This window comes from Muntiacus reevesi, chromosome 20 (genome assembly GCF_963930625.1).
Source record: "Muntiacus reevesi chromosome 20, mMunRee1.1, whole genome shotgun sequence".
NCBI lineage: Eukaryota > Metazoa > Chordata > Mammalia > Artiodactyla > Cervidae > Muntiacus > Muntiacus reevesi.
This window is the reverse complement of record NC_089268.1, coordinates 14,442,750-14,470,705: the sequence shown is the minus strand read 5'-3', so window position 1 is coordinate 14,470,705 and position 27,956 is coordinate 14,442,750. Positions and strand designations below refer to the sequence as shown.

The 27,956-nt window shown below is 38.7% G+C and overlaps 1 protein-coding gene across 1 annotated transcript in view; it reads right to left on the bottom strand.

Annotated features, from left to right (window-relative positions):
• The window catches only part of DNAH8 (dynein axonemal heavy chain 8), a 315,169-nt gene extending 291,176 nt beyond the window's left edge, over positions 1 to 23,993 (bottom strand). Inside the window, exons 1-7 of the mRNA XM_065912223.1 lie at positions 23,868 to 23,993; positions 22,148 to 22,337; positions 21,491 to 21,654; positions 13,266 to 13,442; positions 7,712 to 7,825; positions 2,606 to 2,713; positions 192 to 293 (exon numbers count right to left, since the gene is read on the bottom strand). Of these exons, the coding sequence (XP_065768295.1) occupies positions 192 to 293; positions 2,606 to 2,713; positions 7,712 to 7,825; positions 13,266 to 13,442; positions 21,491 to 21,654; positions 22,148 to 22,337; positions 23,868 to 23,978 (966 nt within the window). The 5' untranslated portion in view covers positions 23,979 to 23,993. The remainder of the gene's footprint in view (positions 1 to 191; positions 294 to 2,605; positions 2,714 to 7,711; positions 7,826 to 13,265; positions 13,443 to 21,490; positions 21,655 to 22,147; positions 22,338 to 23,867) is intronic.
• Between the last annotated feature and the right edge of the window lie 3,963 nt (positions 23,994 to 27,956).

Here is a 27,956-nt window from a genome sequence, read left to right as displayed (position 1 = left end):
GCTTAAATGGTGCCCTATCAGGAGCACTAAATATAAAGGGAAGTGGCTAATTTTCATGAAGTTCTTTTGATATGCTCATGCTACTCTGTAAAATACGTTTTTCAAAGTTAGCACACTTTATCAATGAAAAAAGTAAACAGAATTGAGCCAGATGGTAAAAGCTTTAAGGAAATAAACATACTTATACAAACCTGAATTTTCTTTAGTACCACTGGTGTTTCCTGATCCCACACATGAGTGGTTCCCCCTTCAGTAATATATGCTTTACATGCTGTCACCATCTGGTTGGTTACCTAAAATAAACATAAGTCCAAAATAACTACAGGTAGAGAAAGAAATAAAACAAGGTTTTTTTAAGCATAAACATGTTCTAAATCAAAAACATGACAAATAGCAAACATAAAGTAAATTAATCACAGAATATTAAAAAAACAGAGAAAGACACATTTCAGTCAAAACAAAGAAGACCCAAAGTCACATTTACCTACTTCATTTAACTCAGCGTCACTGGGGCTAACAGTTTCAAAGTCAACTATGCTTTCCCCTTGTCTATTTCTCTTCTAATTAGGACTTAATCCAGTCCAACTATGATTCTTCACTATCCTTCACATGCAAACTAAATATTAAGCTAACCACCTTTCACATCCCAAAAATAGTGAAGGGAAAAAAAACACAAGATAGCCATTTAAACGGTCAGGAAGTTAGATCAAGATGGCAGACTGACATACAGAAATTTTGGAGGACTCCTAAAATACGGAATCAAATCTAAAGGGGAAAAAAGGACTAGAGAAAGCCAGTAACCTTCTGGAGAAGGTTACTTGACGGTGAAACAGCTAAGGAACTTTTTAAGACAGGAGACAATGTGAGATGGCCCTTAGCAGTAACCCTGAACACTGCATTTGGAGCAGCTTGCACAGCATGCAACAATGATTACGCTGAAAGGACAAGCCGGTAAGGAGCCCACAGCCTCGGAGAGCTGTGACCCAAGCAGCTACTGCACCCACAAGAGGACGTATCAGAGAGAAAGCTGTTCCCGCTCCCTTCCAACAGTAAGCTGTGCCCCTTACTCACAAGAGACAGACAAAACAAACAAAACCCAGAGGCAAATCCGGAATCTCAGATACAAAGACGGGCAGACAACCAAGAATCACCAGGCAGCTGGAGAAAACAAACATGGTGACAGAAGCATTAAATTCAACAAAGAGAGAAAATACAGAAAAGATATGTGTGAAATCTTTTAAAAGCGCTTTTATTAACTAAATTAGTTCACGAGAAAGATATGAGAGGATTTTTACATCATGAAAAGAAAACAAAAAAGAACTTGGTAACTGAAATTTGTGTTGACCAGTAATTGGGATAGAAATGAAGAGGTAGTGAGTGAGTGGAAAGGTCAAAGGACAAAGATGGACCAAAAAGATAATTAAAGAATATAGATTTTAGATTCGAGAAAAGGGAATAAATTGAATAGGTAGATATAATCAGAAGTAAAGAGGAAAAGTTCCTCAAAATGAAGAGAGACGACAGTCTTTATGAAGTAAAACAAACTCAGCAAGTATAGAACAAGATAAATGTAAAAAGAGCATTACTTTGAAATTTTAGAAGTTCAAGAATAAAGAAAAAAAATCCTAAAATCTTCCTATGAGAATAGAATAGGTTTCCTACAAAGGAAGAACAGTAAGATACCACAACATAGTACACAATGGCATCTTCGAAGTTCCAGGAAAAAATTATATTGAACTTAAGAATCCCAAACTAACATTTGAGTGGTAGGACAAAATGAAGTAATTTTCAGACATGCAGGAATTCAAGGGGCTCACCACAGAAACCCTCTGTGGAAGAATTACTTTAGAACATTTTTCAGCAAAAGAAATAATAAATCCAAGACAAAGGAAGACGTGGAAATCACAATACAGATCAAAGAAACTAGCAGTACTCATATTTCAGTCTGAACACCTGTTGATTTATAATACTAAAAAAATAGCAACAATAACACGGAACTAGCAATCTCCATGTGGAACATATAGCAGGAGGAAGACAAGCAACAGGGAAGTATCCTAAGGTTCTTGCCATGTTTGGGACATAGATAATGAATGATTAAACCTATCCTTTGATTTAAAAAACAAAGGCTGAAATGTGACTGTTAGGTTCTGCTTGACTTATTTACAAGTAAGTTCTATTCATGCATTTCTTGGATTTTTTTCAGTTATTTTTCAGTTATTTTTTTTCAGATAATTTTTCCAGTTACTTAAAACAATTAACCAAATGACACTACATGGTAAGATTTTACATAAACCACAGTGTGCATAGAAGTAGTTAAGAAGCATTATTAACAATACACCCAATTTTCACCTCTTATGCAAAACTATTTGGAATAAATAAATTAGAAAATCATCAGATACATTTAAACAAATCTTGGGCACTTACCTTCGACAAGCAGGAAAGTCCCCCTTCAATTAAGTACAACTGACTCCAGGCAACATCTTTCTTTTCTTGTCCACAAAGTATGAAAATCCAGAATTTCCCTTTTCCCTTCTTTGGCTCACACGGAAAGCACTGCTAACTTTTTCACAGGGTTACATGTGTGGCTTCTTCCCGTGAAACTTACCTTGATAAACAGTGAGGTCATTCTCTCGGAAGTATTATAGTACCTGGACACACTGTGAATCATTCTGATGGCATTTATCAAATTTTGTATTCCATGTGCCATGGAAACCTAAAATTGAAATATAGCAAGTGAATTCCACCATATGTTCCTATTTTTAATAACCAGAAAGCTATAATATTCAAAACTCTAAACTTACACAAAATAGTGTAACATCTTACTAAATGCCAAGTGGTATCCTTGACAGGACACTGAAAAAGAGACATCAGTTTTGACAAATGTGCCAAGGTAATGCAAGATGTTAACAGGAGAAATTAGGTGAGGAGAATGCTGTGCTATCATTGCACCTTTTCTGTACATGTAAACTTCAAGTTTTATTTATGTGAATTTCCTGGCAGTCCAGTGGTTAAGGCTTGGCACTTCCACTGCAGGGGTCCCGGGTTCAATCCCTGGTTAGGGAACTAAGATCCTGCAACCCATATGACATGGCCTAAAAAAAATTTTTTTGTTGTTGTTTAAAGAAAAGATTTTCGAAGTGAAAGTTATTTGAGGATTAACAGCTCAAGTTGTTCTTTTTAAAGATGAAGAACCTGATATCTTGAGGGATAAAATGACTAATGTATGGTTTAAAAGTTGGTTATTGGTTATTCGACTCAATTCGCCTATCAGCAAGCCTAGGAAGTGCTATTAAGTTCGAAGAGTACTGACAGAATTCCAAATATAAGGAAACTATCCCGGAGGAGGTCAAGGCAGGGTGGGAGAGACGCAAACAAACAACGGAAACAAGAATGGCATGGATCAGAGCAGAGCGAGTGCATAGAGATACCAAACTATTGGTAACATATATTGAAAGGTTACTATGCACCAGGCACTAGAGCAAAGAGCTTCACGTATTATCTAAGTGTATACTGACAATGGCCCTGTAGGGCAGGTTTGATTTCATCAGATCTAAAGCATCACTGATCGTAAGACTGCACCGCTGCTTTAGGTGCTACTAAGAAAGGGGGAGAAAAAGCAAGAGAGTTCCAGAAAAACATCTACTACTGCTTTATTGATTAGAGCAAAGCCTTTGACTGTGTGGATCACAACAAACTGTGGAAAATTCTTAAAGAGATGGGAACACTAGACCACCTTACCTCTCTCCTAAGAAATCTGTATGCGGGTCAAGAGACAGCAGTTAGAACTGGACATGGATTAACAGACTGGTTCCAAATCAAGAAAGGAGTATGTCAAGGCTGTATATTGTCACCCTGCTTATTTAACTTATATGCAGATACATCATACAAAATGCCAGGCTGGAAGAAGCACAAGCTGGAATCAAGCCTGCCAGGAGAAATATCTATAACCTTAGATACACAGATGACACCACCCTTATGGCAGAAAGGGAAGAACTAAAGAGCCTCTTGATGAAAGTGAAAGAGGAGAGTGAAAAAACTGGCTTAAAACTCAACATTCAGAAAATTAAGATCAAGGCATCCGGTCCCATCACTTCATGGCAAATAGATGGGGAAACAATGGAAACAGTGGCAGACTTTATTCTTTTGGGCTCCAAAATCACTGCAGATTATGACTGCAGTCATGCAATTAAAAGACACTTGCTCCTTGGAAGAAAAGCTCTGACCAACCTAGACAGCCTATTAAAAAGCAGAGACATTACTTTGCTGACAAAGGTCCATCTAGTCAAAGCTATGGCTTTTCCACTAGTCATGTATGAACCTGAGAGTTGGACCATAAAGAAAGCTTAGTGCCGAAGAAATGATGCTTTTGAACTTTGGTGTCGGAGAAGACTCTTGAGAGTCCCTTGGGCTGCAAGGAGATCCAACCAGTCAATCCTAAAGGAAATCAGTCCTGAATATTCATTGGAAGGACTGAAACTCCAATACTTTGGCCACCTGATGCAAAGAACTGACTCATTGGAAAAGACCCTGATGCTGGGAAAGACTGAAGGCGGGAGGAGACGGGGATGACAGAGGATGAGATGGTTGGATGGCATCACTAACTTGATGGACATGAGTTTGAGCAAGCTCCTGGAGTTGGTGATGGACAGGGAGGCCTGGCGTGCTGCAGTCCATGTGGTCACAGAGTCGGACACGACTGAGCGATTGGACTGAACTAAAGAAAGGGGGGTGGGATGCTCAAGACAGGGAGTCTAACTTCCACAAAAAACTAAGCCACCAAGCTATGCATGAAATTAACAAGCCATGAAGAAAGACAGGAGCAAAGCCTACTGCCCCAATCGTGCTCTTTGGGAGATGGAAAATAAACTCTTCTGAGATTTTGCACCACAAGCTGGTGCTCACTCACTGCCATCTAAATTCACCCCATCGGTACTAAAACCAAAACAAACACTACCCTCCCAGGAAAGAACTAATACTCTCAGATGGTGTCGTGTTCACAATAATTCACAAAACCTGACGGACTATAAAATGTACTCTGAGTACAGAGATGTTAAAATGTGAAAAAAATGAGTCAGAATCTATAAAGTATTAACTATTCCCATTTTGCAAATCAGAAAATAGAAATATGGAGAAGTACCTTGTCCAAGTCCCACAGCTGTAATATAAGCATAGCTATGTGCCTGAGATTTTGAGATCCTGTCTCTTAACCTTGATGCAAATCACTATGGAAGAACAGATAAGGTCAGTGGTATTCCTGAACTCCAGTAGTTTGCCTTTTAATTGCTAGGACAATTTAAAATATATAAAAAGATGTTTTTAATGGTGGTGCAATACATAAAATCAGGAAAAACCACCACCGATGAGGGTACTACATGTCTTAGGTATGAGGTGTAACCATGACATAATTAAATCAATTTTATGTGGCTTATGAAAATTAGTATCATCACTTTTCATATTACATTGTTATCTGTAGATCAACAAGATTCTAACGAAAATAAACCTAGAATTCCTTCCAGCCTCAGTAAGGCAACCTTATAAAGAATGAAAAAGGCCTGGGGATAAATGGGCCCACCAGGAAAATGCCCTTCATCTGAATTTTAAACATTATTATTTATAATAATAGCTCCTTGAGTGCACAGTTCTCAACTATACATAGAGTTTAGACATTTTATACATAAAATAGATAAGAGTAGATAAGCCTATAGCACAATACCAGGATGAAAACATGAAACATGAAACACAAAATTCATAAAATTTTATCAATAAGAAACAGAAGCATGAGTCTTCCACTTTTCCTGTTCAACTAGCAGTTACAAACTTAACAGCAACTGCTCTTAATGAGAATAAAGAAAATGAGGGGAAAAAAAGAATTTTTAAAACCACAGAAATGGCTTACGAGGGGGAAGAAATTATAAGACCTAATACTAATAGTACTTCACTAATTTTAAAAGATATTGTTCAAAATATTCCTACATCAAGGAGTTTCAGAAGTTCAATAATAACAAAATAACAATAACAATGAAGTACATCCATGGCTAGAGCAACTGAACAAAGTTTTTTTTCTCTATTTTATACAATTTCCATATGATCTTATGTGTGAAAGTGAAGGGCGGGTCACCAGTCTGCTTAACATTTCTACTCTTGGGTAGAATCAAATCACTTGAATGTCATTATCAGTGACCAAGGAAAATAAGAAAAAGTGGACTAAACTGAGAAATAACATCATTCCTCATCCTCACTGAACAAAATTTTTTAAATTACTAGGATGAAAAAAAAAAAAAATTACTAGGATGAAAAGAAGTAAAACCAAAACTAAATGATTTGAAAATAATATAGTTTTAAACAAGTCTTTTGAATCATGTTGTTGAAATTAGTATACCTTAAAACTCTGAGGTCTTGGTAACAAAATAAATCATTGTTATTTTCTTCAAAATTTACTTTTTATAGTGAAAAGTTTTAAATATATAAAAAAGTACACAGAACATTATAATATTCATATATATTCTCTTTCAGTATGCTTATTTTTGTTTTTATACAACTTTTAAAGGATATATATTCTTTTATTATGTTGAGGTACATTCCCACTACACCCAATTTATGGAGAATTTCTATAGTATTTTGTCAAACACTTTTTCTGCATCTATTGATAATCACATGGTTTTTATCTTTCATTCTGCAAACGTGAGGTATCACGTTCATTGACTGGCATATGTTGAGCCATCTGTGCATTCCAGAAACAAATCCCCCTTGGTCACAGTGTGTGATTCTTTTAATGTGCTGTGGAATTTGGCTTGCTACTGTCTTGTTGAGAATTTTTACATCTATATTCATCAGGGATATTGACCTGTAATTTTATTTTTTTGAGGTGTCCTTATCTGGCTTTAGTATTATTAGGGTAATGCTGGTTGAGCATCCTTTCTGGCTCACTCTAGGGTAAGCGAGTTGTTCTGTGCATTAGGTCCATGTGATGTGCAATAGAAACAGACCCTCTCCAGTCAGTCTTCCCTTCAGAAGAGACCACATCCCCAACCCACAGCTTCTCTGCAGCCTCATGAGTGACCCTGAAGCCAAGGCATTCAGCTACATTGTGCCTGAATTCCTGACCTGCAAAAACTGTGATAAAATAAACGCTTATTCTTTTTTAAGTCACTCAGTTCTGGTGTAATTTGTTATAAGCAATGAACAATTAATATATTTGTCTTGCTCAATGTACAAATGAGGTCATGGTTATGATAATACCACATATTTAAATGTAGGTAAAAATAATATAGTTTATGATTCATTACAGATATATAAAAGGAAAAGACATCTTTTAAATAACTTTTCTGCAGTATACATTTTTCCCAATATACACATATTGATTTTAAACATGCTAAGTTTTAAAATTTATTTATTTTAATTGGACGATAATTGCTTTACAATATTGTGTTGTTTCTGCCATACATCAACATGTATCAGTCCTAGGCAAACCTATGTCTCCTCCCTTTTGTGCCTCCCTCCCATCTCCCAACCCATCCTACCCTTCTAGGTTGTCACAGAGCACTGGGTTTGAGCTCCGAGTGTCTGTCACACAGCAAACTCCCACCAACTATCTATTTTACATATGGTAATGTATATGTTTCAATGCTACTCTCTCAGTTCATCCCACCCTCTCCTTTCCCCACAGTAAACACACTAACTTTTAAAACTACACTTTAAAAAGTATACTTACTAGATCATAGTTATAGAGAGGTTGACATACTTTTTCTAGAGTGTACAAATATCTGACATTATCTTTTGATTCATTAGCTGTATCTGTGATTCTTGCATCCAATTCACGCCAATTCTACGAAAAAAAAGTTTTGAGTCCTGTGAAATACCCAAATATACCACTAAGGTCTATCTAAGTGCTAAGATTTAACCAAGAAATTCAAGCTGTCTACCTTGGCCATACATACACTAAGATAGCAGATATTTAAATGTGATTAACATACCTTTTTCTCATGTTATTTAAGACTTATCAGTTCAGTGGCTCAGTCGTTTCCGACTTGTTGCGACCCTATGAATTGCAGCATGCCAGGCCACCCTGTCCATCACCAACTCCCAGAGTTTACTCAAACTCATGCCCATCGATCGGTGATGCCATTCAGCCATCTCATCCTCTGTCGTCCCCTTCTCCTCCTGCCCCCAATCCCTCCCAGCATCAGCATCTTTTCCAATGAGTCAGCTCTTCGCATGAGGTGGCCAAAGCACTGGAGTTTCACCTTCAACATCAGTCCTTCCAGTGAACACCTAGGACTGATCTCCTTTAGGATGGACTGGCTGGATCTCCTTGCAGTCCAAGGGACTCTCAAAAGTCTTCCCCAACACGACAGTTCAAAAGCATCAATTCTTCGGTGCTCAGCTTTCTTCACAGTTCAACTCACATCGATACATGACCACTGGAAAAACCACAGCCTTGACTAGATGGACCTTTGCCGGCAAAGTAATGTCTCTGCTTTTTAATATGCTATCTAGGTTGGTCATAACTTTCCTTCCAAGAAGGAAGTGTCTTAATTTCATGGCTGCAATCACCATCTGCAGTGATTTTGGAGCCCAAAAAATTAAACTCTGACACTGTTTCCACTGGTTCCCCATCTATTTCCCATGAAGTGATGGAACCAGATGCCAGGATCTTAGTTTTCTGAATGTTGAGCTTTAAGCCAACTTTTTCAGTCTCCTCTTTCACTTTCATCAAGAGGCTCTTTAGTTCCTCTTCACTTTCTGCCACAAGGGTGGTGTCATCTGCATATCTCAGGTTATTGATATTTCTTCCAGCAATCTTGATTCCAGCTTGTGCTTCTTCCAGCCCAGCGTTTCTTATGATCTACTCTGCATAGAAGTTAAATAAGCAGGGTGACAATATACAGCCTTGACATACTCCTTTTCCTACTTGGAATCAGTCTGTTGTTCCATGTCCAGTTCTAACTGTTGCTTCTTGACCTGCATATAGGTTTCTCAAGAAGCAGGTCAGGTGGTCTGGTATTCCCATCTCTTTCAGAATTTTCCACAGTTTATTGTGATCCACACAGTCAAAGGCTTTGGCATACTCAATAAAGCAAAAATAGGTATTTTTCTGGAACTCTCTTGCTTTTTCAATGATCCAGCGGATATTGGCAATTTGATCTCTGCCTTTTCTAAAACCAGCCTGAACATCTGGAAGTTCACAGTTCACGTATTGCTGAAGCCTAGCTTGGAAAATTTTGAGCATTACTTTATTAGCAAGTGAGATGAGTGCAACTGTGCAGTAGTTTGAGCATTCTTTGGAATTCGAATGAAAACTGACCCTTTCCAGTCCTGTGGCCACTGCTGAGTTTTCCAAATTTGCTGGCATATTGAGTGCAGCACTTGCACAGCACCATCTTTCAGGATTTGAAATAGCTCAACTGGAATTCCATAACATCCACTAGCTTTGTTTGTAGTGATGCTTTCTAAGACCCACTTGACTTCACATTCCAGAATGTCTGGCTCTAGATGAGTGATCACACCATCGTGATTATCTGGGTCATGAAGATCTTTTTTGTACAGCTCTTCTGTGTATTCTTGGCACCTCCTCTTAATATCTTCTGCTCCTGTTAGGTCCATACCATTTCTGTCCTTTATCGAGCCCATCTTTGCATGAAATGTTCCCTTGGTATCTCTAATTTTCTTGAAGAGATCTCTAGTCTTTCCCATTCTATTGTTTTCCTCTATTTCTTTGCATTGATCACTGAGGAAGGCTTTCTTATATCTCCTGGCTATTCTTTGGAACTCTGCATTCAAAAGGGTTATCTTTCCTTTTCTCCTTTGCTTTTCGATTCTCCTCTTTTCATAGCTATTTGTAAGGCCTCCTCAGACACCCATTTTGCTTTTTTGAATTTCTTTTCCATGGGGATGGTCTTGATCCCTGCCTCCTGTACAATGACACGAACCTCCGTCCATAGTTCTTCAGGCACTCTGTCTATCAGATCTAGTCCCTTAAATCTATTTCTCACTTCCACTGTACAATCATAAGGGATTTGATTTAGGTCATACCTGAATGGTCTAGTGGTTTTGCCTACTTTCTTCAATTTCAGTCTGAATTTGGCAATAAGGAGTTCATGATCTGAGCGCCACAGTCAGCTCCCAGTCTTGTTTTTGCTGACTGTATAGAGCTTCTCCATCTTTGGCTGCAAAGAATTTAATCAAACTGATTTCAATGTTGACCATCTGGTGATGTCCATGTGTAGAGTCTTCTCTTGTGTTGTTGGAAGAGGGTGTTTGCTATGACCAGTGCATTCTCTTGGCAAAACTCTTAGCCTTTGCCCTGCTTCATTCCCTACTCCAAGGCCAAATTTGCCCATTACTCCAGGTGTTTCTTGACTTCCTACTTTTGCATTCCAGTCCCCTATAATGAAAAGGACCTCTTTTTGGGGTGTTAGTTCTAAAAGGTCTTGTAGGTCTTCATAGAACTGTTCAGTTTCTTCAGCATTACTGGTTGGGGCATAGGCTTGGATTACCATGATACTGAATGGTTTGCCTTGGAAATGAACAGAGATCATTCTGTCGTTTTTGAGATTGCATCCAAGTACTGCATTTTGGACTCTTTTGTTGACCATGATGGCTACTCCATTTCTTCTAAGGGATTCCTGCCCACAATAGTAGATATAATGGTCATCTGAGTTAAATTCAGCCATTCCAGTCCATTTTAGTTCGCTGCTTCCTAGAATGTCGATGTTCACTCTTACCATCTCCTGTTTGACCACTTCCTATTTGCTTGATTCATGGACCTAACATTCCAGGTTCCTATGCAATATTGCTCTTTATAGCATCGGACCTTGTTTCTATCACCAGTCACATTCACAACTGGGTATTGTTTTTGCTTTGGCTCATTCTTTCTGGAGTTATTTCTCCACTGATCTCCAGTAGAATATTGGGCACCTACTGACCTGGAAGTTCCTCTTTCAGTACCCTATCATTTTGCCTTTTCGTACTGTTCATGGGGTTCTCAAGGCGAGAATACTGAAGTGGTTTACCATTCCCTTCTCCAGTGGACCACATTCTGTCAGACCTCTGCACCATGACTCGTCCATCTTGGGTGGCCCCACACGGCATGGCTTAGTCCAAGAAGCAGCAGCCGCACAGGCACAGGAGGGTCGAGAGGAGCTACTCAAGGTCAGGAGGGGTGGCCGTGAGTAGATACCCCTCATTCAAGGTAAGGAGCAGTGGGTGCACTTTGCTGGAGCAGCTGTGAAGAGATACCCCACATCCAAGGTAAGAGAAACCTAAGTAAGATGGTAGGTGTTGTGAGAGGGCATCAGAGGGCAGACACACTGAAACCATAATCACAGAAAACTAGCCAATCTGATCACAGGCCCACAGTCTTGTCTAACTCAATTTAAGACTTACAGTTACTATAAATATCTTAAGTGACTTAAGTCTCATTACTTTTGTAATTAATATTCTGTCTACAGGCTTCACCCAGATGTGCTTCTACCTGGAATACTTTTCCAGGTTAGTTATTTATAACATTACATTATTCTGAGTCTTCAAGAATGGGTCAAGTTATTAAAAGAACACATTATTCCAAGAAAATATCCCTATCAGCAAAATGTACAGAGATGCTCATATTCAGCAATAATGTACAGAGATGCTCAGGGACCATGGCGAATTACCTCATGCAATATACATAACAACTGATAAACAGCCATAGTAATAAACAACTATCAGAATCAGTACAAACCAACAATATCTACAAACTTATATCTGAAATTTTTTCAATGAGAGAAAGACATAAACTAATATTTCTCAGGATAACAAGTGCAGGGAGCCAGTAAACTTTAAAAGATACTCAACTTCACTATTAACAACCAAAAACCAAAATATGACTAGCCATTTTCCATACGTCAGACTGGCAAAAAAAAAAATTTTAACTGATAATAAATACTAACAAAGTTGTAGAGTATATACCCCAGGAAAATACTTGTTTGTAGGCGTACAGAAGCTTTAACTGTAGTAATGTTTGTGAACATATAGACAAGAAAAAAATTTCCTCAAAAAATGAAACACAGAATTAGCATTTGACCCAGAAATCCCACTCTTACGCATATAGAAGAAAATGTCCACACAAGAACCTGGATAAAAATGTTCAGAGCAGTATTATTCATAGTAGCAAAAAGATGAAACAATGCAAATATTCATAAACTGATAACAAATTGTGGTATCATCTATAAAATGGAATATTATTCGACTGTGAAAAAGAATAAGTACTGATACATGCTACAACATGGATAAACCTAGAAAACATTATGCCAGGTGAAAGAAACCAGTAACAAAAGGCCACACACAATATGATTCCATTTATATGAAATGTCCAAACACGCAATTCTACAGACATAAAAAGTGGACTGGTGGTTACTTAGGATTGGCATGAGGGGAAGGAGATAGGTAGAGATGGGAAGTGATAGCTGAAAGGTATAGGGGTTTCTTTTTGAAGTGATGGAAATGTTCTAAAATTGATGGTTGCACAATTCTGTGATTATACTAAAAGCCACTGAATTTTGCTCCTTAAATGGGAGAGATGAATAGCATATGAATTTTACCTCGAGACTGTTGAAAAAAAAAAAGAAAAGAAACCATTTCCTGTCTAAAAACAGGAAAATGATTAGCTAGAACCTGGTGCATTAATGTTCTAGGAAACTACACAGCTTGATTTTACAGGCATAAGTCTCTGAGATATGCTTCTGTGGGAAGAGGGAGTTAAAGAAAAATAGAGTATGGCACTGTGTAATTTTTAAAAATTAGAAACACAAAACCAATTTGTGTGTGTGTGTGTGTGTGTGTGTGTGTGTGTTAAAGGAAGAAAGAGAAAAGGACCTGAAAAGAATCAAGCAAAACTGCTAATAAATATTACTTCCAGGAAAACAGGTAGAACTGCAGGAATAAGAGGTATGGTAGAGGACATTTTTGCTTTTGACTTTCTGTGTAGTTCTCTATTTCAATGAGCTGGTAATGATTTACAGTTTCAAAAACCATTTAAAAATAAATGGCAATTACCCTATACTAGTATTATCAAAGTTGATATGTGAAATACTGAGAAATAAATCTTCACTGTTATACTTCCTCTTCCTCTTCTGGAAGTAACTATGGCCTATGAGAAAGTCCTACTCAAAGTTTAGCATTTCTAAATACATGGTGCCAAGTGTCTGATGCAAAGAAGCAATTCAAGAGGTAATTTTCCAGTTGTTTGTTTTGAAGGATACCTAACTTTAAAACACAAGGCCTTTTACCTTTAAGAGTTTGGAGCGTGCAACATTGAGCACATTTATAACCGCCTTACAACTTGGCCCTTTAATCTGTTCGATGATATAATTGAACTTAGCTGACATGCGTTTCCAGTGCTCCAGTTCAGTGAGTGGACCCGAGTCATCAGCTTCTTTCCTCATCTGCTCACTCTCAATAAGAACCTGTAATCAAAAGAGTTCAAAGCTTAGAAACGTTACTTTCTTCTTTTAAAATCTAATGATTTGCACTTTTTTAAAAGAAAGTTAAAAGTATAAACGACAGTCAACACTGAATAATATTAAGAACCCTTAGTAAACTAAGACTAGAAGAGAATATCTTTACCATGATACTGAGTATCTACCAAAATCTACAGCAAACCTCATACTTAAAAATGAAATTGTAGAAAATACCACTTTGAAACCAAGGACAAAACAATTTCGTCACTATCACCACCCACTTCTATTCAACCTGGACATGGAGATCACAGAACAATATAAGGAAAGTAAACAAAAGGTACAAGAATTGTAAATAAAAAACAAAAGTGGCATAATCACAGATGGAATGGTTGGCCACATTTTAAAAATTCAAGAATATATAAAGACAGAGTTTTATAACTAATAAAAGTGAAAAATTCAGTAAGGTTTTGGCTGTATGTATTTAAATATTAGTATCATTTCTTTACAAGCCATCCAGCAATCTAAAAATGTAATTTCTAAAATGATAGCATATGCTACAATAAACAGTAACAATGTTAAGATATCTAGAGTTTAACAAAAGATGTACACGATCTTTTTGGAGAAAATTAGAAAATTTACTTTCAGCACACACAATAAATAAATAAATGGTGAAATACACCATGTTCATGGATTGGGAAATTCAATAATATAAAAATGGCAATTTTCTCTAAATTAATGTATACATTCAATGAAATTTCCAATCAAAATCTCAACAAGGCTTTTTTTATGATACCTAACAAACTAGTCTTAAATTTAATTTGGAAGACCATTTAACCAGAAATAATCAATGTAATTTTGAAGAAAAACACTGAAAGGGAATTAGCATACTAAATGTTGACTTAGTAAAAAGCAACAGAAATTAAGGTAGTATGAATGTGAATGCAAAAAACAAATAAGTAGACCAGTGGGATAGATAAGAGAGTCTGGAAACCTGATACATAATACAAATTTGTTAGCAAAGAATGGACGACTAAATACAGTTCTGGGACAACTGGCTAACTATATGGAAAAGACAAAATTAGATTCCTAGTTCGCATTATATGTGCATGTATGCTAAGTTGCTTCCTTCATGTCCAACTCTTTGCGACCCTATGGACTGTAGGTCACCAGGCCCCTGGATTCTCCAGGCAGAAACATGGGAATGGGATGCCATGCCCTCCTCCAGGGGATCTTCCCCAGGGATTGCTCCCACATCTCCTGCAGCTCCTACATCACAGGCAGATTCTTTACTGCTGAGCCACTGGGGAAGCCCTTACATTATACACAGATACAAATAATTCCAGATACATTAAAACTTAAATGGTTAAAACAAAATGGAAAAACATTTAAAGAAAATATAGAAGATGGGGGTAAAACTATAAAAAAAAGACATGGAATGGAACATTATAACTGTCAAGAAAATGGTAACCACTGGAAGAAAAAGAAGTTAAAATTGGGAAGAGAAATGCATGGAGATTGCAAGGTGTGGATAAAGCTCTATGTCTTAACTTGTGCAAAAGTTACACAGGTGTTCATTTTACAATAATTTGTTTATCTTATTACTCATTAGTATTATTAATTTGTTACTCATTTTCATATATTTCAGCATTTAAAATAAGTAATTTAGGAGAATATCTTCACAACACGAGAGTAGGAAAAGTGTTTCCTAAATATAAAAATCACAAAGCTTCTAGTCACTGGGGGTGGCTAAATTGAGGCTAGATTGCCATTTGTATCTCACATACATCCATTAAATGTAAAACTTCCACATGACTAAAGACACCAATACCAACTGAAAATTCAGGACACAATAGGGAGGAACAAAAGATGAACAGCCGGAAAACATTATTTAAACTCTCAACAATTCAGTAAAACATCATCAAGCAACCTGAAAGAAAGCTAGGTAAAGGATAGGAACAGCCAATTCCACAAGGAGAGATCTAAACATCCATTAAGCACGCACCATCTCAGGACATCCCTGGAGGTCCAGTGGTTACAACTCCACTCTTTCTAGAGAACAGACTTTCGGACATGGGGAGAGGGGAGGAGAGGGTGGGATGTATGGGAAGAGTAACAGGGAAACTCACATCACCATATGTAAAATAGATAGCCAACGGGAATTTGCTGTGTGGCTCAGGAAACTCAAACAAGGGCTCTGTATCAACCTAGAGGGGTGGGGTGGGGAGGGAGATGGGAGGGAGGCTCAAAAGGGATGGGATATATGTATACCTACAGCTGACACATGCTGAGGTTTGACAAAAAACAGCAAAATTCTGTAAAGCAATTATCCTTCGATTAAAAAAAAAAACCCTCCACTCTTTGAGTGCAGGGGCTGAGGGCTATGATCCCACATGTCACACCCAAATTAAAAAAAAAAAAAAAAAGAAAAGAAAAGCACAGCCTCAGCAATGTTCAGGATAATGTAAAATAAATCAAAGTACAATTTCACACCCAACATACTGACAACCATTAAAAACTTGACATTCTTCACATAATGGAAGATTTGAAAACATGGAAACTCTCATTTATTTATGTAAAAAATTATAAATTGATATAACCACTGTTTGGAAGGCTTTGCAGTTAGTACCCAATAAAAGACTGATATAGTACTTCTCTCAGCCATCCCCTGGGAAACTCTTGAACATGTGCAAACAAGACCTGAACAAAGATATTCAATGAAGATGTATTGACATTATTATTGTTTGTAACAGAACAAAAATGTAGAAACAATTGACTTTGTTAGAAGATGGATGACATCACTCAGTTTAGTTCAGTTCAGTTACTCAGTCATGTCCAACTCTTTGCAACCCCATGGACTGCAGCATGCCAGGTCTCCCTGTACATCACCAACTCCCGGAGTTTACCCAAACTCATGTCCATTGAATCAGTGATTCCATCCAACTGTCTCATCCTCTGTCATCCCCTTCTCCTCCTGCCTTCAATCTTTCCCAGCATCAGGATCTTTTCCAATGAGTCAGTTCTTCACGTCAGGTGGCCAAAGTATTGGAGTTTCAGCTTCAACATCAGTCCTTTCAATGAATATTCAGGACTGATCTCCTTTAGGATGGACTGGTTGGATCTCTGTGCAGCCCAAGGGACACTCAAGAGTCTTCTCCGACACCAAAGTTCAAAAGCATCAATTCTTCAGCACTCAGCTTTATAATCCAACTCTCACATCCATACATGACTAACGAAAAAACCATAGCCTTGACTACCCGGACCTTTGTTGGCAAAGTAATATCTCTGCTTTCAAATATGCTGTCTAGGTTAGTCAGAGCTTTCCTTCCAAGGAGCAAGCATCCTTTAATTGTATGACTGCAGTCACAATCTGCAGTGATTTTGAAGCCCAAAAGAATAAAGTCTGCCACTGTTACCATTGTTTCCCCATCTATTTCCCATGAAGTGATGGGACCAGATGCCGTGATCTTAGTTTTCTGAATGTTGAGCTTTAAGCCAACTTTTTCACTCTCCTCTTTCACTTTCATCAAAAGGCTCTTTAGTTCTTCTTCGCTTTCTGTTGTAAGGGTGGTGTCATCTGCATATCTGAGGTTATTGATATTTCCCCAGCAATCTTGATTCCAGCTTGTGCTTCATCCAGCCTGGCATTTCTCATGATGTACTCAGCATTTAAGTTAAATAAGCAAGGTGACAATATACAGCCTTGACGTACTCCTTTCCCAATTTGGAACCAGTCTGTTGTTCCATGTCCAGTTCTAACTGTTGCTTCCTGACCTGCATACAGGTTTCTCAAGAAGCAGGTCAGGTGCTCTGGTATTCCCATCTCTTGAAGAATTTTCCACAGTTTATTGTGATCCAAACAGTCAAAGGCTTTGGCATAATCAATAAAGAAGAAGTAGATGTTTTTCTTGAATTCTCTTGCTTTTTTGATGATCCAACAGATCACTGAAGATATTAAGATATCTTATGATATCAGAAACAGATATATTAAGAAGAGGTGGCAAGAATACACAGAACTATACAAAAAAAAAGTCTTCATAACCCAGATAATCATGATGGTGTGATCACTCACCAAGAGCCAGACATTCTGGAATGCGAAGTCAAGTGGGCCTTATGAAGCATCACTACGAACAAAGCTAGTGGTGGTGATAGAATTCCAGCTAAGCTATTTCAAATCCTAAAAGATGATGCTGTGAAAGTGCTGCACTCAACATGCCAGCAAATCTGGAAAACTCAGCAGTGGTCATGGGACTGGAAAAGGTCAGTTTTCATTCTAATCTTAAAGAAAGGTAATGCCAAAGAATGTTCAAACTACTATATAATTGCACTCATCTCACATGCTAGCAAACCAATGCTCAAAATTCTCCAAGCCAGGCCTCAACAGTACATGAACCGTGCACTTGTAGACGTTCAAGCTGAATTTAGAAAAGACAAAGGAACAAGAGATTAAATTGCCAACATCCGTTGGATCATCGAAAAAGCAAGAGTTCCAGAAAATCATTTACATCTGCTTGTGTTAGGTCCTTACCATTTTCGTCCTTTATCCTGCCCATCCTTGCATGAGATATTCCTTTGATATCTTCTATTTTTCTGAAGAGATTTCTAATTTTTCCAATTCTATTGCTTTCCTCTACTTCATTGCATTATTCATTTAAGAAGGCCTTCTTATCTCTCCTTGCTATTCTCTGTAACTCTGTATTCAGTTGGGTATGTCTTTGCCTTTCTCCTTTGTCTTTAGCATTTCTTCTTTCCTCAGGTATCTGTAAAGCTCCTCAGACCACTACTTTGCCTTCTTGCATTTCTTTCTCTTTGAGATGGTTTGGTCATTGCCTCCAAAATCATCTCAAAAACACTGTACAACATTATGAACCTCCATCCATAGTTCTTCAGGAACTCTGTCTACCAGGTCTAATTCCTTGAATCTATTCGTCACTTCCACTGTATAATCATAAGGAATTTAGAACATATCTGAATGACCTAGATGTTTCCCTATTTTTTTCAATTTAAGCATGAATTTTGCAATAATGAGGTCATGATTTAAGCTATAGTCAGCTCCTGGTCTTACTTTTGCTGACTGTATAGAGCTTCTCCATCTTTGGCTGCAAAGGGCAATCAACCTGATGTTGGTATTGACCATCTGGTGATGTCCATGTGTAGAATCATCTCTTGAGTTGTTGGAAGGGGGCATTTGCAATGACCCATGCATTCTCTTGGCAAAAATGCTAGCCTTTGCCCTGTTTCATTTTGTACTCCAAGGTCAAACTTGCCTGTTATTCTGGTATCTCTTGACTTCCTACATTTCCATTTCAATCCTCTATGATGAAAAGGACATCTCTTTTTATTTTATTTATTTATTTATTTTGGTGCTAACTCTAGGTTTTGTAGGTCTTCCTAGAACTGTTCAACTTCATCTTTTTCGACATCAGTGGTTGGGGCATAGACTTGGATTACTGTGATGTTGAATGGTTTACCTTGAAAATGAACTAGGATCATTCTGTCATTTCCGAGACTGTACTCAAGTACTGCATTCTATAATTGACTATGACAGCTACTCCATTTCTTCTAAGGGATTCTTGTCCACAGTAGTAGATCTAATGGTCATCTGAATTAAATTCTCCCATTCCCACCCATTATAGTTCACTGATTCCTAAGATGTTGATATTCAGCCTTACTATCTCCTGCTTGACCATGTCCAATTTACCTTGATTCGTGGACCTAACATTCCAGCTTCCTATGCAATGCTGTTCTTTACAACATCTAACTTTACTTTCACCACCAGACATGTCCCCAGCCAAGCATCATTCCGGCTTTGGCCCAGCTACTTCATTCTTACTGGAGCTATTAGTAATTGCCCTCCACTTCACCATGGTAGCATACTGAACACCTTCCAACCTGGGGGACTCATCTTGCAGCATCATATCTTTTTGCCTTTTCATACTGTCCATGGGGGTCTCCAGGCAAGAATGCTATTGAAGTGCTGTACTCAGCATGTCAGCAAATTTGGAAAACTCAACAGTAGCCACAGGACTGGAAAAGGTCAGTTTTCATTCCAATCCCAAAGAAGAACAAGTTCTTTATATATTATGGATACTAACTCTTTGTTACACATGCTGATAATATTTTTCTCCCAGAAAGTCAATTATCTTTTAATGTTGCTTACAGTGATTTCTGCCATATGGATATTACTTTAATTTTTTTATGTAGTCAAGTATGTCAGGTTTTTCTTTTCCATCTGTCTTAATTAGATATTAATATAGCCCTACATTATGTTCTGATTTATCTATAGTTTTTGTTCTACTTTTCACATTACTCTTTAAAGGCTGGATTTGTTCACAGCATGTTTTTGAGATTCATTCATCTTGTTGCATGTATCTCTTCTTTTAGTTTTAGCAATGATCCATCCTGAATTAATTTTTGTGTATGACAAGAAGTCAGGTTTATTTTAGATGTAGTTTTTTAATATTTATTTATTTATTGGCTGTACTGGGTCTTTTTTGCTGCACATAGGCTTTCTCTAGTTGTGGTGAGTGGGGTGGTGAGTTTGAACCTCTCTGTCAACACAGACAATTTCACTGATGAACCAAGAAGCATTTATTAATTATCTAGCGTTGTAGCTACAGACTCCTCATTGTGTTCTTTTCCTCTAACGAAAAGCATAAACAATATATAAAACATTGCAGATAAATGCTAGCTATTCCTGATTCTTTATGATTTCATCCTCAAGCCATACTGTTGTGGTCCTCCTTGCAGTGTGCAGGCTTCCCATTGTGGTGGCTTCTCTTGTTTCAGAGTACAGGCTCTAGAGCGCAGACTCTGGCTTCAGTTGTTCCACAGCACGTCTAATCTTCCCGGACCAGGGATCAAACACATGTCCTCTGTATTGGCAGGCAGATCTTTATCCACTGTGCCAGCAAGGAAGTCCTAGATGTAATTTTTAAAGGTTTCTTGCACTGATTCTGCTTTAACTGGAGACCATTTGCTGCAGTTGGCCAACTTGATTTTCTTATTTCAAGTTGCCTAATATCCTCATGTTAAGCTATTATCTTTTGCTTGCTCATTTTTATAAAAGAAGATCTATTTTGACTGATCATGAAAACTGGAGGAGATCTCCTCAGCTCTGTGCAGGACAGAGCTTGACCTCCACAGTGGCTTACAACTCCCCTCCTTCCTCAGTGGCATTAAAGGTAGCTGCAGGTGGACAATTACTCATTTTTATTACCTAGTGATACCTGGAAGCAAGTTCTGGGGTAAGCACTCCAGGCCTTGATAAGAGTTTACAAAACTCCTCCAGATTCTCCACTCTTAACCACACTTCCCTCCTTCTAACAGTTCTGAGAGAGGTAAAATCAGCAATGTTCTCTAACTCTTGCATGCTCAAGACTTTTCTCCCCTAGTCCTCACTCAATTAAAGATTTTCTACTCCAGTTCCACTCTCCTGTGCTCATGAACTGGAGATCTGTGAGCTGGTTTCTAGAGTCTATTTAGAGCAATTATATCGTATCTGGTTTGGGGCAGCCTTTGTAGTGTAAGTTGGCACCTCTCAGAATGTGACACCATTCCTATCACTGCTTTTCTTACTGACAGAGAAAATGTATTTGGCCACAGAGCTGCAGACTTGCAACTGTAGCAATTATATGAATGAGCCTAGTTTGAACCCCTCTGTCAACACAGACAATTTCACTGATGAACCAAGAAGCATTTATTAATTATCCAGCATTGTGGCTACAGGCTGTTCATTGTGTTCTTTTCCTCTCTAACGAAAAGCATAAACAATATATAAAATATTACAGATAAATGCTAGCTATTCCTGATTATTTATTATTTTATCCTCAAGCCATACTGTTATGGTTTCCTCCTTAAAGTGAGAAATATCTTAAAGGTGATTTTAAATGGTCCAAAGAGAACGATGATTTTGCACTGTAATCAAGAAGAGGCTGAATTTCATAGTAAAATCTGGAAGGTGCCTCTTCCTTTTACGTTAAGGAACAAAATACAATGATTAGGACACACATGAGAACCACAGCTCACATCTGACGAAGTCACTCAAGCCAGCTCACCTGTTCGATCTGTTTGTACCATATCATCAGCACGTCCTCTAGTTGACGAACAGTTTCTGAATTGTTCGCTGCAAGCGTCACACCTTCAAAGGTATACAGTTTTGAAAAATCAACATTGTCTATTTTCTTTAACTTAACTGTTCCCTCAATACTTATTCTAGCACCTAAAAGGGAAAAAATAATATTGAGAAGAGATGATTAATGTCAGTGTGTTAAACATCAATGTGTGGTTTCAAGCTGTAATTACTAAAATGTTAGAGATTTAATATTTTATAGAAGTATAATTCTAATTGAGCATTAGACTGTGCTATGATTATTAAAATTTATTTTTATCAATATGAAATGATGTATAGTTTAAACAGAGTTAATAATAAAGTATATATTTTTAAATATGGTAAAAATTTTCACAAATAATATAGGAAGAGACTTCTTCCTCAACAGAAAATATAAAAGAAAATGTATCTTATGCCTTCAAAAATTCCTGGAAAGAGAAGTTGTAATGATTAAATATCTTATCTCTAGGTCCGATAATTACTTTGATTAACATCACCTTTTAAGATGGAAATTTTTCCTCTAAAATGTTTATTTTTAATAACATATCTTATAGCTAATTTGCTTATTTATAATAATTTATTAAACATTAAATATCATACTTACCATCTAAACAGGAAAGGTATCTGTTGATGGTTTCAGTGAAAACATGTTTCTCGGATTCTCCTTGCTGGGACTGGTTTAAAGCACCCCAATTATTTGTCGCAAGAATAGCCGGTAGAAATATATTTGCCAGCATATTTCTAATCCCAACTAGCAGTCCTTCCGATGCATCCAGAACAGTAAATAACACTTCCTAGAAGGATAATGTTCAAAGGTTATTTTATATGCTGGTCCCATTAAGAACTGAAAACCAAAATCTATTTTTACACTGAAGTAAGTATAGATAATACATCTTATAAACTATTAGGAAAACTTAAGTGGTGAATATTAGGGTTCTAAAATCAACAAATTTATATTCTGCCCGCATTTAACCATTCAGATGCTTGCTCATCAAGCAAACATTTTTTTCTCTGGTGCTTTAAATTCTGCCTAGGGAAGAAGTTATGGCCTGGAGCATACACAATGTGAGGGAAATGAAATTGAGCCTCCTGCAAAAAGAAAGTTCTAGGTTGACAGTTGGCCTATCTATGAAAAGGAGACCAGAAAACTGTCAGTGCAAAGACAGAACAATGAAACTAGCCTTCTGCCCAGAACTTTGACACAAAAAAACTGCTGGTGAAAGGGTACAAGCTTTCAGTTATAAGATGACTAGGTTCTGGGGATATAACGCACAACACGGTGACTATAGTTAACAATGTGCCATCCTAAGTGACTTGAGTCATGTCCGACTCTTTGCAACCCCATGGGCCATAGTCCGCCAGGCTCCTCTGTCCATGGGATTCTCCAGGCAAGAAGACTCGAGTGGGTTGTCATGCCCTCCTCCCAACCCAGGGATCAATCCCGAGTCTCTTGTGTCTCCTGCATTGGCAGACAGGTTCTTTACCACTAGCAGCACCTGGGAAGCCCCATAGTCAACTATCAGTTCCATTCAGTTGCTCAGTCATGTCCGACTCTTTGCAACCCCAGGGACCACAGCATGTCAGGCCTCCCTGTCCATCACCAACTCCCGGAGCTTGCTCAAACTCCTGTCCATTGAGTCAGTGATGCCATCCAACCATCCCATCCTCTGTCCCCTTCTCCTCCTGCCTTCAATCTTGCCCAGCATCAGGGTCTTTTCCAATGAGTCAGTTCTTCACATCAGGTGACCAAAGTATTAGAGTTTCAGCTTCAGCATCAGTCCTTCCAATGAATATTCAGGACTGATTTCCTTTAGGATGGCCTGGTTTGATCTCCTTGCAGTCCAAAGGACTCTCAAGAGTCTTCTCCAACACCACAGTTCAAAAGCATAAATTACTGTATCATAAACTTGAAAGCTGCTGGGACATCCCCAGCAGTCTATTGGTTAAGACTTCACCTTCTAATGTAGGGGATGCAAGTTTGATCTTTGACTGGGGAGCTAAGAACCCACATACCTTGTAGCCAAAACATCAAAACATAAAACAGAAACAATATTGTAATAAGTGCAATAAAGAGTTTAAAAATGGTCCACGTCAAAAAGAAACCTTAAAAAAGAAAAAAGTTGCTAAGGGAGTAGATCTTAAACATCATTACCAAAAAAGAAAAGTAGTTAATTATATGAAGTTAATGCTAAGGTGGTAATCATCTCACAATGTATTAAATAGATTCTTTGCATACCTTAAACTTACATAATGTTATATGTCAACTGTATCACAATAAAGCTGGCAAAATATTTAACTATATATTTGAAAAAAAGCAAACATACTTCCTGAATATTTTTAGTATTTATAGGGATATCATTGCGACAGCGAACAAAAAATACACACTGTCCTTTCAGTTTCTCTGGGGCTGCGTTGTCTACATACAATCTCATCATTTTTGCCCCTTTGGTTGCTCCAGCAATAGTTCGACCACATTCTGAAAACAAAAGTCAAGAACTTAGCATATGATCACATAACTGAATAAATGTGATAAATTACTGTGAATCTTATATTGGTGTTCCTTGCCTCACTTTATTATAAGAAGTTTTCAATATGATTGTGGGGTAAAATTTTTTGCCTACAAAAAGATGTCAGTAATTGCAAATCATAACGTTGCCACCTCCTCGGGTGCCTTTCCCTGAGCTCTGCACTTTGCTCCTTCCGGTCTGGCCTCAGGCAGGGCCCTCATGCAAACTTTTCTGCCATCCCATCGTCCACCTTCTACCTCCCTAATCCTTGCTAATCTTACGTATCTCAGGCAGAATACCACCTCTTGGGGAAACCTTCAGTGACTCCCCTAAGAAGATCCTGTCCCCTACTAAATATTCTCACAGCACCCAACTTATATGAAATCCTTCCTTGAGCTAATTTCAATGAAAACTTATCATTTAATTAGGTATCTATTTTCAGTGTTTGAAGACTCTTGAGAGTCCCTTGGACTGCAAGGAGATCAAACCAGTCCATCCTAAAAGAAACCAACCCTGAATATTCATTGGAAAGACTGATGCTGAAGCTGAAGCTCCAATACCTTGGCCATCTGATGTGAAGAGCCAACCTCATTAGAAAAGACCCGGATGCTGGGAATGATTGAGGACAGGAGGAGAAGGGAGAGACGGAGGATGAGATGGTTGGATGGCATCAGTGACTCAATGGACATGGACAGGATTCTGAACAAACTCTGGGAGATAGTAAAGGACAGGGAAGCCTGGTGTGCTGCAGTCCACAGGGTCTCAAAGACTCAGACACGACTGAGCATCTGAACAACAACGACAAGATGAAAACAGAAGAACGTCATCGAGTGCTCTATTTTACACTGCAAACTCTAAAAGAGACGGGAATCTGGAGGAGAGTGATGGACATGGTTTGGAAAACTCTGGGAAGGCTCTGAAGAAAAGAGAATGCATAAAGTGATCCCGAAGAGGGGTAGAATTTGTCTGGGTAGAGAGAAGAAAGGCATTCAGAGACAGTCAGGTTGGAGAGTGGAGAAAAGGGCACAGAAATAACTCTGGTATGAACAGAGAACAATGAAGACTGACTTACAGGGGGCAGCAAGTTCTGGTTAACAGGAGACAAGGAGATCCAACTAAACAAATACTGTGTGTCCAGGTTATGACAGGCCTTGGTGCAATAAATGAAGAGTTTGGGCTTAATAAAAGGTTTACTTACCAAGAATAAGTAGTGTAGATTTCAGAGAGGGACTCTGACAACAGATACTATTTTTGGATCTAGAATCCAGGCATGAGATATGAGCCTAGCTTAAAGGCAGCAGAGGAGGAAAGCAAGAAAAAACCAACAGAGGGGACACAGTGAAGGTAAAATCCACTGGATTTATAAGATAAGTAGCCTAAGACCAAAGGATGGGCCATGTACCTACTTATTAAGACAAAAGTTTACCAACCTGGCAAAGTAGCTATTCTTTTCGGAATAACGTGAAAAGTAGGGAAAGACAGATATTCCAACTACAGCTGCAGCAGACACAGGATGCTCCCCTAGGACCACAGGGAGCAATGACTGTGCTTTCAGCTGGCTTCCTGACTATTTCTGGTCATCTGATCACATGTGAACAAAAGGGCTCTCTACCTGTTTCAGGGAAAAGGCAATTAAACCCTAGTGAAAATGTATATTCCCAGGGGAAGTCAAGGACTTTTATAAGGATGTTTTCTTCTTCAATCATTATAGTAATCCTGTAAGCTCCTGGTAAATTTCCTTTATAAAGAGAGGATTGTCTAAGTATAAGAGAAAAGATATGCTACATTTTCACATTCATTCATGAACAGCTGGCACATTGCCCTTGCAGAACATACTTACCAAAACCAGGTACATCTCCTTCTTGGTACAAAAATTTCAGTGTCTTACAACCATCCTTCATAAAAAAGAGAGTAAATGCGTCCAGCTGTTACGTAAAAGAGAAATGACTTGTTTAGTGGCTAAGTCATGTCCAACTCTTTTGTGACCCCATGGACTGCAGCCCACCAGGCTCCTCTGTCCATGGGATTTCCCAGGCAAGAATACTGGAGTGGGTTGCCATTTCCTTCTCCAGGGGATCTTCTCCAACCAGGGATCAAACCCAGGTCTCCAGCATTCCAGGCAGATTCTTTATCACTGAGCCACCTGGGGAAGCCCAATAGAATGACTAGGAAACTATAATAAAATGAACCAACAGAGGAAAACTTACCACCTCAAGACCTGGAAGGGTGGGCATGGGGGAAAAGCAGGAAGCAGGTTGAAAGAAGGAGCTGGGGGAGAGGGACTGCTCGGGAGAACACGGTCAGAATCATGGCCAAGGAGGGAAGGATCAGGCTTCTTTCCCCTTTGCCGTCCAGTCTCCTACTGGTACCTCCCAGAGGCTGAGCCACATGGAAGCAAGAGAGCAAGTGAGCCCACGTGGTAGATTCCAGAAAGGTCAGTATTCCAGGTAACAGAACAGGGTGGAGCACAGCAAAAGAGAATGGATCTGAAAGCCAACAAACTAACCAACACAGTTGTTCTTCATGCACCCAGTTTCCTAAACCACACAACGAAATGTACCATCCCCTGCTCCTTGTTCCATCTGCTTCCTCATGCATCCACTAATCATGATGCCAATCTACTATAAGTCCTGGCTTTGAACATGTAACCAAATAAGCACTCTAATCTCTCCCAGATTTTGACATTTGTCTCCATTCCTGGCTATATGATCTCCCACTGTGGCTTTGCAACTCGAAAGGAACTCTTAAGGAAACACCTTTCTTGGCCTGACTTTTCCCTTAATCCTAGATTTCCCATTTCTTGCTGCCTTAGCAGTATCTGGCCTGGTCCGTGATAGTCTTAAGGAACAACTTAACCACATAAATCCAAATCCAAGACATACTCCTGGAATGACAAGTGGAATGGTTTGCAGCTACCAGGCACTCCAGCATTCTCATTCTCATTCCCTCTCTCTCTCTCTCTCTCTCTCTCTCTCTCTTCAGTCGCTCAGTCGCGTCCATGCGACCCCATGAATCGCAGCACGCCAGGCCTCCCTGTCCATCACCAACTCCTGGAGTTTACTCAAACTCATGTCCATTGAGTCGGTGATGCCATCCAACCATCTCATCCTCTGTCATCCCCTTCTCCTCCTGCCCCCAATCCCTCCCAGCATCAGTATCTTTTCCAATGAGTCAGCTCTTCACATGAGGTGGCCAAAGTATTGGAGTTTCAGCTTCAGCATCAGTCCTTCCAATGAACACCCAGGACTGATTTCCTTTAGGATGGACTGGTTGGATCTCCGTGCAGTCCAAGGGACTCTCAAGAGTCTTCTCCAACATCACAGTAGAAAAGCAGCAATTCTTCGGCGCTCAGTTTTCTTCACAGTCCAACTCTTACATCTATACATGACCACTGGAGAAACCATAGCCTTGACTAGATGGACCTGTGTTGGCAAAGTAATGTCTCTACTTTTTAATATGCTGTCTAGGTTGGTCAAAACTTTCCTTCCAAGCAGTAAGCGTCTTTTAATTTCATGGCTGCAATCAACATCTGCAGTGATTTTGGAGCCCCCAAAAATAACGTCTGACACTGTTTCCACTGTTTCCCCATCTATTTCCCATGAAGTGATGAGACCAGATGCCATGATCTTAGTTTTCTGAATGTTGAGCTTTAAGCCAACTTTTTCACTCTCCTCTTTCACTTTCATCAAGAGGTTTTTAGTTCTTCTTCACTTTCTGCCATAAGGGTGGTGTCATCTGCATATCTGAGGTTATTGATACTTCTCCCAGCAATCTTGATTCCAGCTTATGCTTCATCCAGCCTGGCATTTCTCATGATGTACTCTGCATAGAAGTTAAATAAGCAGGGTGACAATATACAGCCTTGACGTACTCCTTTTCCTATGTGGAAGCCGTCTGTTGTTCCAT